The 13,617-nt window shown below is 43.4% G+C and overlaps 1 protein-coding gene across 1 annotated transcript in view; it reads left to right on the top strand.

Moving 5' to 3' along the window:
* CAND1 (cullin associated and neddylation dissociated 1) overlaps positions 1-13,617 on the top strand; it is a 61,686-nt gene that overhangs the window by 31,078 nt on the left and 16,991 nt on the right. Inside the window, exons 7-10 of the mRNA XM_063927520.1 lie at positions 5,557-5,702; positions 6,423-6,715; positions 7,790-7,931; positions 8,114-9,607. Coding sequence (XP_063783590.1) covers positions 5,557-5,702; positions 6,423-6,715; positions 7,790-7,931; positions 8,114-9,607 — 2,075 coding nt within the window. The remainder of the gene's footprint in view (positions 1-5,556; positions 5,703-6,422; positions 6,716-7,789; positions 7,932-8,113; positions 9,608-13,617) is intronic.

Raw genomic sequence — 13,617 nt, 5'->3', positions numbered from 1 at the left:
TATGGATGTATTTAACCCCTGCCAGGTCTCAGAAAAACGGGAGAAGAAGCCCGCCGAAAAGGGGGCGGGGCCTATTCTCCTCAGCACACAGCGCCATTTTCCCTCACAGAAATGCTGGTGGGAAGGCTCCCAGGCTCTCCCCTGCACTGCACTACAGAAACAGGGTTAAAACAGAGAGGGGGGGCACTTATTTGGCGATATGATTATATATATTAAGATGCTATAAGGGAAAAACACTTATATAAAGGTTGTCCCTGTATAATTATAGCGTTTTGGTGTGTGCTGGCAAACTCTCCCTCTGTCTCTCCAAAGGGCTAGTGGGGTCCTGTCCTCTATCAGAGCATTCCCTGTGTGTGTGCTGTGTGTCGGTACGTGTGTGTCGACATGTATGAGGACGATGTTGGTGAGGAGGCGGAGCAATTGCCTGTAATGGTGATGTCACTCTCTAGGGAGTCGAGACCGGAATGGATGGCTTATTTAAGGAATTACGTGATAATGTCAACACGCTGCAAGGTCGGTTGACGACATGAGACGGCCGGCAAACCAATTAGTACCTGTCCAGGCGTCTCAAACACCGTCAGGGGCGTTAAAACGTCTTTTTACCTCAGTCGGTCGACACAGACACGGACACTGACTCCAGTGTCGACGGTGAAGAAACAAACGTATTTTTCTTTTAGGGCCACACGTTACTTGTTAAGGGCAATGAAGGAGGTGTTACATATTTCTGATACTACAAGTACCACAAAAAAGGGTATTTTGTGGAGTGTGAAAAAACTACCTGTAGTTTTTCCTGAATCAGATAAATTAAATGAAGTGTGTGATGATGCGTGGGTTTCCCCCGATAGAAAATTATTGGCGGTATACCCTTTCCCGCCAGAAGTTAGGGCGCGTTGGGAAACACCCCTTAGGGTGGATAAGGCGCTCACACGCTTATCAAAACAAGTGGCGGTACCGTCTCCAGATAGGGCCGCCCTCAAGGAGCCAGCTGATAGGAGGCTGGAAAATATCCTAAAAAGTATATACAGGTTGAGTATCCCATATCCAAATATTCCGAAATACGGAATATTCCGAAATACGGACATTTTTGAGTGAGATTGAAATAGTGAAACCTTTGTTTTCTGATGGCTCAATGTACACACACTTTATTTAATGCACAAAGTTATTAAAAATATTGGCTAAAATGACCTTCAGGCTGTGTGTATAAGGTGTATATGAAACATAAATGAATTGTGTGCTTATACTTGGGTCCCATCACCATATCATCTCATTATGGTATGCAATTATTCCAAAATACGGAAAAATCCCATATCCAAAATTCTTCCGGTCCCAAGCATTTTGGATAAGGGAGACTCAACCTGTACACACATACTGGTGTTATACTGCGACCAGCGATCGCCTCAGCCTGGATGTGCAGCGCTGGGGTGGCTTGGTCGGATTCCCTGACTGAAAATATTGATACCCTTGACAGGGACAGTATTTTACGGACTATAGAGCATTTAAAGGATGCATTTCTATATATGCGAGATGCACAGAGGGATATTTGCACTCTGGCATCAAGAGTAAGTGCGATGTCCATATCTGCCAGAAGTTGTTTATGGACACGACAGTGGTCAGGTGATGCAGATTCCAAACGGCACATGGAAGTATTGCCGTATAAAGGAGAAAAAGACAACGTCTTTTCAGCCTCAGTCCTTTCGTCCCCATAAGGGCAAGCGGTCAAAAGGCCAGTCATATCTGCCATGGGATAGAGAAAAGGGAAGAAGACTGCAGCAGGCAGCCCATTCCCAGGAACAGAAGCCCTCCACCGCTTCTGCCAAGTCCTCAGCATGACGCTGGGGCCGTACAAGCGGACTCAGGTGCAGTGGGGGGTCGTCTCAAGAGTTTCAGCACGCAGTGGGCTCACTCGCAAGTGGACCCCTGGATCCTACAAGTAGTATCCCAGGGGTACAGATTGGAAGTTCGAGACGTCTCCCCCTCGCAGGTTCCTGAAGTCTGCTTTACCAACGTCTCCCTCTGACAGGGAGGCAGTAGTGGAAACAATTCACAAGCTGTATTCCCAGCAGGTGATAATCAAAGTACCCCTCCTACAACCAGGAAAGGGGTATTATTCCACACTATATTGTGGTACTGAAGCCAGACGGCTCGGTGAGACCTATTCTAAATCTGAAATATTTGAACACTTACATAAAAAGGTTCAAATCAAGATGGAGTCACTCAGAGCAGTGATAGCGAACCAGGAAAAAGGGGACTATATGGTGTCCCGGGACAGATGCTTACCTCCATGTCCCAATTTGCCCTTCTCACCAAGGGTACCTCAGGTTCGTGGTACAGAACTGTCACTATCAGTTTCAGACGCTGCCGGTTGGATTGTCCACGGCACCCTGGGTCCTTACCAAGGTAATGGCCGAAATGATGATTCTTCAAAGAAAATGGACGATCTCCTGATAAGGGCAAGGTCCAGAGAACAGTTGGAGGTCGGAGTAGCACTATCTCAAGTAGTTCTACGACAGCACGGGTGGATTCTAAATATTCCAAAACCGCAGCTGTTTCCGACGAGACGTCTGCTGTTCCTAGGGATGATTCTGGACACAGTCCAGAAAAAGGTGTTTCTCCCGGAGAAGAAAGCCAGGGAGTTATCCGAGCTAGTCAGGAACCTCCTAAAACCAGGAAAAGTCAGTGCATCATTGCACAAGGGTCCTGGGAAAAATGGTGGCTTCTTACGAAGCGATTCCATTCGGCAGATTTCACGCAAGAACTTTTCAGTGGGATCTGCTGGACAAATGGTCCGGATCGCATCTGCAGATGCATCAGCGGATAACCTTATCGCCACGGACAAGGGTGTCTCTTCTGTGGTGGTTGCAGAGTGCTCATCTGTTAGAGGGCCGCAGATTCGGCATACAGGACTGGGTCCTGGTGACCACGGATGCCAGTCTGAGAGGCTGGGGAGCGGTCACACAGGGAAGAAACTTCCAGGGAGTATGGTCAAGCCTGGAGATGTCTCCTCACATAAATATACTGGAGCTAAGAGCGATTTACAATGCTCTAAGCCTGGCAAAACCCCTGCTTCAGGGTCAGCCGGTGTTGATCCAGTCGGACAACATCACGGCAGTCGCCCACGTAAACAGACAGGGCGGCACAAGAAGCAGGAGAGCAATGGCAGAAGCTGCAAGGATTCTTCGCTGGGCGGAAGATCATGTGATAGCACTGTCAGCAGTGTTCATTCCGGGAGTGGACAACTGGGAAGCAGACTTCCTCAGCAGACACGATCTACACCCGGGAGAGTGGGGACTTCATCCAGAAGTCTTCCACATGATTGTGAACCGTTGGGAAAAACCAAAGGTGGATATGATGGCGTCTCGCCTCAACAAAAAACTGGACAGGTATTGCGCCAGGTCAAGAGACCCTCAGGCAATAGCTGTGGACGCTCTGGTAACACCGTGGGTGTTCCAGTCAGTGTATGTGTTTCCTCCTCTGCCTCTCATACCAAAAGTACTGAGAATTATACGGCAAAGGGGAGTAAGAACGATACTCGTGGCTCCGGATTGGCCAAGAAGAACTTGGTACCCGGAACTTCAGGAGATGCTCACGGAAGATCCGTGGCCTCTACCTCTAAGACGGGACCTGCTTCAGCAGGGACCGTGTCTATTCCAAGACTTACCGCGGCTGCGTTTGACGGCATGGCGGTTGAACGCCGAATTCTAAGGGAAAAAGGCATTCCGGAAGAGGTCATTCCTACACTGGTAAAAGCCAGGAAGGAGGTGACTGCACAACATTATCACCGCATTTGGAGAAAATATGTTGCGTGGTGTGAGGCCAGGAAGGCCCCCACGGAGGAATTTCAATTGGGTCGATTCCTACATTTCCTGAAAACAGGATTGTCTATGGGCCTCAAATTGGGGTCCATTAAGGTTCAAATTTCGGCCCTGTCGATTTTCTTCCAGAAATAATTGGCTTCAGTTCCTGAAGTCCAGACTTTTGTAAAAGGAGTACTACATATACAGCCCCGGTTGTGCCCCCAGTGGCTCCGTGGGACCTTAATGTAGTTTTGGATTTTCTCAAATCCCATTGGTTTGAGCCACTCAAATCGGTGGATTTGAAATATCTTACATGGAAAGTAACCATGCTACTGGCCCTGGCTTCAGCCAGGAGAGTGTCAGAATTGGCGGCTTTATCGTATAAAAGCCCATATCTGATTTTCCATTCGGACAGGGCAGAACTGAGGAAGCGTCCTCAGTTTCTGCCTAAGGTGGTGTCAGCGTTTCACCTGAACCAGCCTATTGTGGTGCCTGCGGCTACTAGCGATTTGGAGGATTCCAAGTTGCTGGACGTTGTCAGGGCATTGAAAATATATATTTCAAGGACGGCTGGAGTCAGAAAATCTGACTCGCTGTTTATACTGTATGCACCCAACAAGCTGGGTGCTCCTGCTTCTAAGCAGACGATTGCTCGTTGGATTTGTAGCACAATTCAACTTGCACATTCTGTGGCAGGCCTGCCACAGCCTAAATCTGTCAAGGCCCATTCCACAAGGAAGGTGGGCTCATCCTGGGCGGCTGCCCGAGGGGTCTCGGCATTACAACTCTGCCGAGCAGCTACGTGGTCGGGGGAGAACACGTTTGTAAAATTCTACAAATTTGATACCCTGGCTAAAGAGGACCTGGAGTTCTCTCATTCGGTGCTGCAGAGTCATCCGCACTCTACCGCCCGTTTGGGAGCTTTGGTATAATCCCCATGGTCCTGACGGAGTCCCCAGCATCCACTAGGACGTCAGAGAAAATAAGATTTTACTTACCGATAAATCTATTTCTCGTAGTCCATGCTGGGCGCCCATCCCAAGTGCGGATTGTCTGCAATACTTGTACATAGTTATTGTTACAAAAAAATCGGGTTGTTATTGTTGTGAGCCATCTGTTCAGAGGCTCCTACGTTTGTCATACTGTTAACTGGGTTCAGATCACAAGTTGTACGGTGTGATTGGTGTGGCTGGTATGAGTCTTACCCGGGATTCAAAATCCTTCCTTATTGTGTACGCTCGTCCGGGCACAGTATCCTAACTGAGGCTTGGAGGAGGGTCATAGGGGGAGGAGCCAGTGCACACCACCTGATCCTAAAGCTTTATTTTTGTGCCCTGTCTCCTGCGGAGCCGCTGATCCCCATGGTCCTGACGGAGTCCCCAGCATCCACTACGGACTACGAGAAATAGATTTATCGGTAAGTAAAATCTTATTTTTTTTTCCCTCTGTTGCATTCTAGAAAATGATTGGTTGCTATGGGCAACATCACCTCTACATTTTTAGAAGCTTTAGTAAATTCCTTAGTGTGATTAGAAACTATACGTAGTGACATTTATATTTTCTAAATATACCTCTCTTTGCTGTAGTGTCCTACCTTTGTTGAAAATGATATTGGTAATTGGATTATCTTTGTTAGCTGTTTATCTACATACATTCACTTGAGCAGGTTGCAGGAAACAAGCATATTGTTCTCTTCTGGGTCATAAACTTTTTTTCGTATTTCTGAATTGTTACCATTTAACAGTCTAAATATTTGTTATAGATGCCCCAAGGAAGTATATCCCCACGTATCCACAATTATAAATATTTGTCTCAAGTACTTGACATATGATCCCAATTACAATTATGATGATGAGGATGAAGATGAAAATGCAATGGATGCTGATGGTGCAGATGATGATGATCAAGGTATTATATGCTTAATTTCAGCAGCTCCAAAAATGTTCATATCCATATATTTTTAAAATCTAAACAGTTGAGTGGGGTATTTATGGCAATGAGTTGAGGGGACCAGTGTAGAGGACCTGGATGTACTGGAGCATTAATTGAGCTCTGCTGTGTCTCTGGTGGTTTGTCTAGGGTTGTAGTGTGTTAGTGCCATAGTCCTCTTTCTCTGTAGTGCCTGCAGCTGTAGTATGTGGAAGATACAAAATTGTCCGTAAGACATTATAGTAATATACAGGCGGATTCATTTAGCATTACGAGCCCACAGCTTCGGGGCAAGCCCTTGAAGATTGTGTTACTTATAATCTAGGTTTATCACTCCTCTGCACTATGTAATTACACAACAGACAGTGACTGACAGTGCGGCAGACCTGCGTGAGAGAATTGCTGTGTGTGTATTGGTAGCTGCATAGCCAGTGGTGTCACAGTAGTTAAATTGGCTGTAGTGTTAGCTTTTTGATTCTTTCATTTTTATCGTAGATACAATGTAATGTTTAACAATTATATATTGCCTTAATGCTTTCTTTGGAAACATTTTAACTTTAGTCATTTTGTAAATTCAGAATTTGCTGAATGTTAGCAGCAGTTGTGGTATTGTGGGACAGTATATCTCTTCTGAATATTTTTACTTTGTCTTTAGCTTTATATTGAAATTGTTTCTTTTATTTTGATCTTGCTGTGTAGGTAGTGATGATGAGTACAGTGATGATGATGATATGAGTTGGAAGGTGCGTCGTGCAGCAGCTAAGTGCCTGGATGCTGTGGTCAGCACTCGACATGAGATGCTGCCAGAATTCTACAAGACTGTGTCTCCTGCATTAATAGCTAGGTTTAAAGAACGTGAAGAGAATGTGAAGGCTGATGTGTTTCATGCATATCTGTCACTTCTAAAACAGACTAGACCTGTACAAAGCTGGCTCTGTGACCCAGATGCAATGGAGCAGGGAGAAACCCCCTTGACAATGCTTCAGAGCCAGGTTGGTGTAAAATCTTTGTTTTGTAACATTTTGATTTAACATTTCAACCAATATAAATCTGCTTAGTGACCAAAAGTGACATTTCAACAGAAACTAGTATTTATCTTAGGTTATTTGGTTTACGTACTCACATAGTCTATTACACATCATTATTGATATTACCAATTAGGAGAATAGGTCTATGTACTATAAACCAAAAACTCCTGAAATAGTTGAGAATGTCTTAACATTAAACTGCCTCCATTAGAGTTAGGAGTATACATACAGTAAGCATTTTTGCACCTTGGCTAGACCATGTGCCTTAGGGAAGACAATTTTAAAATATTCAGCATTTGAGTTGGAAAAGTGTGTATTAGGTCAACTCTAAATGGCAGTCTGAAAATAACTGCCCAGTATTTGCTTGCTGCAGGCTTTACTTCCCTGCAACAAGAAATATCGTCTTTTGAACCCCTTGCCATCACAGCAGTGTTTATACAGCGGGATTTGCACTGATCTGCAAATGGAACACAGGTCTTGGTTAATAATGTGCACACAGGACACCCAATCTGGTGTATTATCGTTTGTTTTTTATCTAGAAGAAGACTAAAGGTGTGTACACACTGTGGGATTCGGGCTATGCCCGATTCTCACTATTCGACAGGGACTAGGTCAGTGATGGCTAACCTTGACACTACAGCTGCTGTTGAACTACACATCCCAGCATGCTCTGCTACAGATTTTCTATTTGGCCATGCTAAAACTGATGCAGGGTATGCTGGGATGTGTAGTTCAACAACAGCTGGAGTGTCAAGGTTAGCCATCACTGGACTAGGTCGGTATCGCAAGCATATAATGACTGTGCTTGCGATACTGGCTTTGTCTGATTTTGGGTAAGTGTCAATTTTGACTATATTTCACACAAGAGAGTCAAAATTGACTTGCCTGCACAGTCTATCTAGGCATGCGATACCGACCGCGCATCGGGATAGCAAGGGGACTTCTATATCTCACCGTGTGTACACACCATAATGATTTTTGTTTGTTTTTACATTTGAACCATGTGCGCCTCACAAATTTCTTTGGTACTTTTTGTAGGTGCCGAACATTGTAAAAGCACTGCATAAACAAATGAAGGAAAAGAGTGTGAAGACGCGCCAATGTTGTTTTAATATGTTAACAGAATTAGTTAATGTTTTACCTGGTGCTTTGACCCAACACATTCCTGTTCTTGTACCAGGTAAGGGAAGAAAACTTGTCCTGATTTGTGTATTTCTGCCATTGTGATTTAAGGGGATAAAAGCCCTGTTTATTACACCTACACCACTTGTGTGATTTGCCTGTCTTAACCAAGAACAATCTGCAGTTAAATTGTTGCTGTAGATTATAAGATGTGTTTATTTGTTTCCCTTCTGCTTTTAGGGATCATCTTTTCATTAAATGACAAATCAAGCTCTTCTAACCTGAAGATAGATGCTTTATCATGTTTGTACGTCATCCTCTGCAACCATTCTCCTCAAGTCTTCCATCCACATGTACAGGCGTTGGTTTCACCTGTAGTGATCTGCGTTGGAGATCCATTTTACAAGATCACATCTGAAGCCCTCTTGGTTACACAACAGCTTGTAAAAGTGATTAGACCGCTGGATCAACCTTCCTCCTTTGACGCAGCCCCATACATAAAAGATTTGTTTACATGTACAATCAAAAGGCTAAAAGCAGCAGATATTGACCAAGAAGTGAAAGAGCGTGCAATTTCCTGCATGGGTCAAATAATTTGTAGTCTGGGTGACAATCTGGGAAGTGACCTCCCTAGCACCCTACAGATTTTTCTTGAAAGGTTGAAGAATGAGATCACTCGTTTGACCACTGTGAAAGCCCTAACATTAATAGCTGGTTCTCCACTGAAAATAGATCTCAGGCCAATCTTAGGGGAGGGAGTACCTATTCTTGCCTCCTTTCTCCGGAAGAATCAGAGAGCCCTAAAACTTGGCACACTTTCTGCTCTAGATATCTTGATAAAAAACTATAGCGACAGCTTGACCGCCGCAATGATTGATGCTGTGTTGGATGAGCTTCCACCTCTAATTAGTGAAAGTGATATGCATGTGTCTCAGATGGCAATTAGCTTTCTGACAACGTTGGCTAAAGTATATCCATCCTCTCTGTCAAAGATTGGTGGATCTATCCTTAATGAACTTATTGGGCTTGTGAAGTCACCATTGCTTCAGGGAGGAGCACTTAGTGCAATGTTAGAGTTTTTCCAAGCCTTAGTGGTCACTGGAACGGCGACTTTGGGCTACATGGACTTACTCCGTATGTTGACAGGTCCAGTATATGCGCAGAGTACTGCACTTACCCACAAGCAATCTTATTATTCTATTGCCAAATGTGTAGCAGCACTTACTCGAGCATGTCCTAAAGAAGGACCAGCTGTGGTAGGTCAGTTTATCCAAGATGTTAAGAACTCTAGATCCACTGATTCAATTCGGCTCTTAGCTTTACTATCGCTAGGTGAAGTTGGACATCACATTGATCTCAGTGGACAACTAGAGCTAAAATCTGTTATACTGGAAGCTTTTTCCTCTCCTAGTGAAGAAGTAAAATCTGCAGCATCCTATGCACTTGGAAGCATCAGTGTAGGCAACCTTCCAGAGTATTTGCCATTTGTCTTACAAGAGATAACTAGTCAGCCTAAGAGGCAATACCTTCTACTTCATTCCCTGAAAGAGATAATAAGCTCGGCCTCTGTAGTAGGCCTTAAACCATATGTTGAGAATATATGGGCTTTACTACTTAAACACTCTGAGTGTGCAGAGGAAGGAACCAGGAATGTAGTTGCAGAATGCTTGGGCAAGCTTACGTTGATTGATCCAGAGACACTCTTACCACGGCTTAAAGGCTACTTGATTGCAGGTAAGTACTATTCTGCTTGTTCTCAATATAGTTTGTGCTCTAATGAAGGAATGTTGTTTATGTTGGGATGGGACCTAAAAATAAAAAAAAATTGTTGGAATGAAGTTGCATAATTTTATTTTCCATCATTATTTTACCAACTAATTTTCCATTTGCCTAACGTGTTTATAAATTGACCTAATGATTTGTCTAGTTGCCGTATGGCTTGCTCTCCACTTGTTTCAGTGACTAATTTACATTTTTCTATGACTTTTATGTCTCTAATTTCTGTATTATGAAGATAACCTATTTGATGACTTTAGACCAAATTGGCCCATTTATTTTTGTACTGGCCAAAACAACCGATCCCGACCAATGACGCTAGTCAATATAAATCTGCTTTTATTCTCATTACACGCATTTTTCTGAATTTTTACTGCTGATTCCATACCTGCTTTTAGTTATTTTCTAGCACATATAGTTATTGCTATTCATTTGATTATCAAGTCATTAACACAATTGTGTTTTTATATCATAATTTTTATTACAAGGTCTTTAAAAGCGTTGATAATGTGCTTTTCTTTAATGAATTATGGGTGGAATTCAGTTGTTAGCACTACCGGCAGCCAGTAGATGGTGTCCAAGGGAGCTATTAAATTGTTTGGGCACGATCAGCTGCCAGCTCCTGCATTTCATCTCGCACCCCCAAAATGAGCCAAAAGTGACCCGTATGAGCGCTCAAATGGGACTTGACTGTGTTGTGCCCATAATTTTGGTTGTGTTTACCTGCTTTACTTTCCCTTCTTCAATTTTGCTGCACTAACCTTAGGAAATTTCTTAGAAAGGTATTTGAACCCTTCTGAATTGACTTTATCCATTGCTTTCACAAAATTCTTCATACAGATGGAGCCATGCTAGTCGTGGCTCCTTCTGTGACTAGGCGCGCCAGAGCGCTGTGAACGTTTCCGTCTGGACGTGTACGCGCGCCCGGCAGGAGATGCTCTCCATTCCATTCCATTGGAGAGCATCGGCAGGCGCGCGCACCCAGACAGACGCTTACAATGGGAAGCGGCTCTGTGCACTCACTGCGTGACTAGGCGGACGGGTCGCCTAGTCACGCCGGGTTTGGGATTAGGCAGGCAACGATAAGGCAGGCTCCATCTATATAACCAAGTTTAATGTGGCAAGGTGGTAGAAAGATCTTTTGGGGTTCAACTAAAGGGATAGACTGGACACTGCACGTTTCTGAGACATATATATATATATATATATATATATATATATATATATATATATATATAAATCTGTAGGCAAGGGCACTCAGTCCAACTTTGAAAAATACATTCTTTTAATATCACCCAAAATTTGGGCATTGAAAATGAACCGCAAATCGCGGTGGCTCAGCATGAAATATCATAAAATATCATCTCCAAAAACTGTGGCATCTCAACGCCTACATAATATTTCCAAAAAGTGTTTCAGAGTGAAGGGGATACACATGGTAACTTAGCTGTCCGTCGACCTCGGTCACTAAATGACCGTTCAAGACCATAACATCATGTCACTGCCACCCCGCTATAGTGTAGAGCCATCTGTGTATGCACACCACAATACTCCTCCTAAATATACATATCTAAATGAGCAACAACTTACAGGTGGGCCAGCTGTCAGACCCGCTACTCCTGGCGTGCGTTCCACCCGTTCGGTGATGAACTGCTTGAGTGGATACATCTGTGTATGAACACCACTATTTTTCACTTTTGAGTGGATTTATAGTTTGATATATGAGATGATTATTAGGCAATTCAACTGTAATTGGTTCGGGTTCGGTTGGTCCCCGCAAACCCGCTGCTGATTTGTCCCTCGTCTGTGCTACACTCGCTGACGGTGTATAATACTCTGGATTAGCCCTCTAGTGTAAATTATTACCATGGTTAACATGTTTTATTTTCACAGAGAATAAAAGCAACCCATGTGGGTAATGTGTTGATGGTTATATCACTGAAGACGGGGCAGTGATGTGCGGGCAGTAGCCTGTCACTCATGGTGCCCTGTAACCATGGTGATGACTAAAGTAATCCCCTGGTGGTGATGCGCCCAACGCTCGTCACTGGAAGTGACGTAGCGGCATTTAAGGCGCATAACCAGGAAGTGAAGGACGCAGTGGAACGCAGAGGGATCACGCTTTCCGTGAGTATGCTAGCAGGCATGGTGACGCGTGCGCAGACGGGTGGAACGCACGCCGGGAGTAGCGGGTCTGACAGCTGGCCCACCTGTAAGTTGTTGCTCATTTAGATATGTATATTTAGGAGGAGTATTGTGGTGTGCATACACAGATGGCTCTACACTATAGCGGGGTGGCAGTGACATGATGTTATGGTCTTGAACGGTCATTTAGTGATTGAGGTCGACGGACAGCTAAGTTACCATGTATATCCCCTTCACTCTGAAACACACTTTTTGGAAATATTATGTAGGCGTTGAGATGCCACGGTTTTTGGAGATGATATTTTATGGTATTTCATGCTGAGCCACCGCGATTTGCTGTTCATTTTCAATGCCCAAATTTTGGGTGATATTAAAAGAATGTATTTTTCAAAGTTGGACTGAGTGCCCTTACCTACAGATTTTTTGCAGTTATCTGGACTGTAATGGAACAGAACTTAAGGAGCACCATATATCTGATTATTGGAGTGTGCAAGTATCCATGTAAAGGGTGTGTGTATGTGTATGTATATATATATATATATATATATATATATATATATATATATATATATATATATATATATATATATATATATATTAATGTGTAGACCTTAGTGGCCAATCACATTTGCTGTAGTGCTATGCAGTGGCACGACTGCCCCACAGGCTAAGAAACAACAGTGTTTGTTAAATCCTGCTTGCATACCCATTAACATGCCTATAACGTTAAGATCTTCCTTTAAAATTGACTTACTAATATATGTAATTTATATTTCAATCTGAATAATGCATTATTGTTCAGATTATATATCAGAATCTGAACAATACATGATGAGATTAACCCAATGAACCCAAATCAATGTAATTTATATCTATCTTCATCATGAAGACACAATGTGCTAGAGAAAATCTGATTGCAGGTTTGGAACCAGTGTCAAAAATGCTAACCGGCCAGTACAAAATGATTTCTACTGATTTTTCCTTGTTGACCAATGTGAGTGATCAGATTTTCTGGATTCTTTTTTTGTGGTTGTACAATATCAAGTTGACCAATAAATTGAATGAGTCCGTGTCACGCTTGGGACCAGGTTTTAGCTAGTGATCAGATATTTCTACTCTGGGCAGGTTTTACATTTGCATATTTTTTTTCATCAGGATTGTAGAACTACTAGGTGTTTAAATAGTCATTATATTAGTTCCATGCATGCATTATTATTTAATTGGTGTAGAGCTTATTTCCATCTTTGCAGCTGATAAAATTAGTTCAAATTGTTAGGTAATTATGGTTTAATGTAAATAATATTTCTCTATCATCCACTAAGGGGACACTGGAGATCTAGACAGCTGAGGTGTGAAGGTTGCAGCCCGGAGGTAGCACAATGTAATAAAAAAAATATATATGCTCAGTTGGCTCCTCCCCCTGTGCTGGAGGTAGCAGCACTGGAAAGGAGCTCTTGCTCCATGAGACGGTCAACCTCGTGGAGAAACAGAGGCAGAGGCCGTTCCCAGTCCCCAGCCCGAAAACAGGACTGAAAACCTGCTGACAAGACCGTGGAATGACAGTCTCCCAGTCTATCTTGGGTCTCCTATGGTGGGCGCACGGTTAGAGAGGTTTCGGGACACCTGGGCCGAAACCTCAGCAGAAGTCTTGATCAACAATATTTACCAGGAATACAAAATAGATTTTCTGAACCGACCTCACATACAGTTCTTTACAACTGGGCTTCCTCTGTGCCATCAAAGAGCGAGGGCATTAGACACTACTATTCAAAAGTTACTTCATATGGAAGTAATTATACCTGTCCCAACTTCTCAAAGGGGAA

This window comes from Pseudophryne corroboree, chromosome 6 (assembly GCF_028390025.1).
Source record: "Pseudophryne corroboree isolate aPseCor3 chromosome 6, aPseCor3.hap2, whole genome shotgun sequence".
Taxonomy (NCBI): Eukaryota; Metazoa; Chordata; class Amphibia; order Anura; family Myobatrachidae; genus Pseudophryne; species Pseudophryne corroboree.
Note: the sequence above shows the minus strand (reverse complement) of the source record. Positions and strands in the feature narration are given on the sequence as shown.